At 44.6% G+C, this 794-nt stretch overlaps 1 protein-coding gene across 1 annotated transcript in view; it reads right to left on the bottom strand.

Moving 5' to 3' along the window:
* LOC119592656 (glutathione S-transferase Mu 2-like) overlaps window positions 1-546 on the bottom strand; it is a 66,444-nt gene extending 65,898 nt beyond the window's left edge. Inside the window, exon 1 of the mRNA XM_037941570.1 lies at window positions 247-546. Within this exon, the coding sequence (XP_037797498.1) occupies window positions 247-282 (36 nt within the window). The 5' untranslated portion in view covers window positions 283-546. The remainder of the gene's footprint in view (window positions 1-246) is intronic.
* Between the last annotated feature and the right edge of the window lie 248 nt (window positions 547-794).

The following is a 794-nucleotide window of genomic DNA, read 5'->3' as shown; positions in this document are numbered from 1 at the left end:
TCACAGATACCCAGATTGAGGAGGACGACCTATGCGCTCTCCACCTAGAGCAGATCATGAATATTGAGGACGAAAGTATATACAAATACAATTCAGCACAAACGCAAATCCAACGGTCTTTCTGTGTGCTTAACACTGCATTCCGTGACTGTTTGCTCTCTTGCATGTCGCTTCGACTTCTCTTAAGTTATGTGTTGGCCTATGAATCTGACTTCAACCAAAGAGACATAAAGAAATGTGACTTACCCCGCGAAGCTTCCAGTAGCCAAGGACAGGCGCCATCTTTTCCCTCTGGCTGTGTTGTCGGCACTAGGACAGTTTGTTTGCCGCGCCCGATAGGTTTATATTGGCCTTGAGAGCGCCGGGGGCAGCAGGGAAGTTGCTGTTAGGGGCAACACGCTCTCCGTTTTATTCAAAATTCTCCTGTGGTGTCAACTTTCTCCCATATATGATGTAAAACCTTAATTTATTTTCTAAATACATGTCGGTGTTAATGCGTTTTTAAATAAAGTTTTGTATTGCATTTGAATTCAGTGATGTTTGTAGCCCCGGCAAATTCTTTTTCTTTCTTTTTTCTAGCAAGACTTGAGTCACAGTGACTGAGCGCGCAGATGCTCACCATGATGCTGCGAGGTGTGGCCACGCTGGGGCGGGAGGTGAGCTGGGTGCTAAGTGCGGTCAACTCATGTATTTTTAAACCTACGATCCTCGACTGAAAAAGTACTGGAAATATGTAGGGAGTCAAAGAAAACTCATAACACCAGCGATCACTGTGCATTTAGGAGTATTTTTAG

This window comes from Penaeus monodon, chromosome 30 (genome assembly GCF_015228065.2).
Source record: "Penaeus monodon isolate SGIC_2016 chromosome 30, NSTDA_Pmon_1, whole genome shotgun sequence".
In the NCBI taxonomy this organism is placed as follows: Eukaryota; Metazoa; Arthropoda; class Malacostraca; order Decapoda; family Penaeidae; genus Penaeus; species Penaeus monodon.
This window is presented reverse-complemented; position numbering and strand designations above follow the sequence as displayed.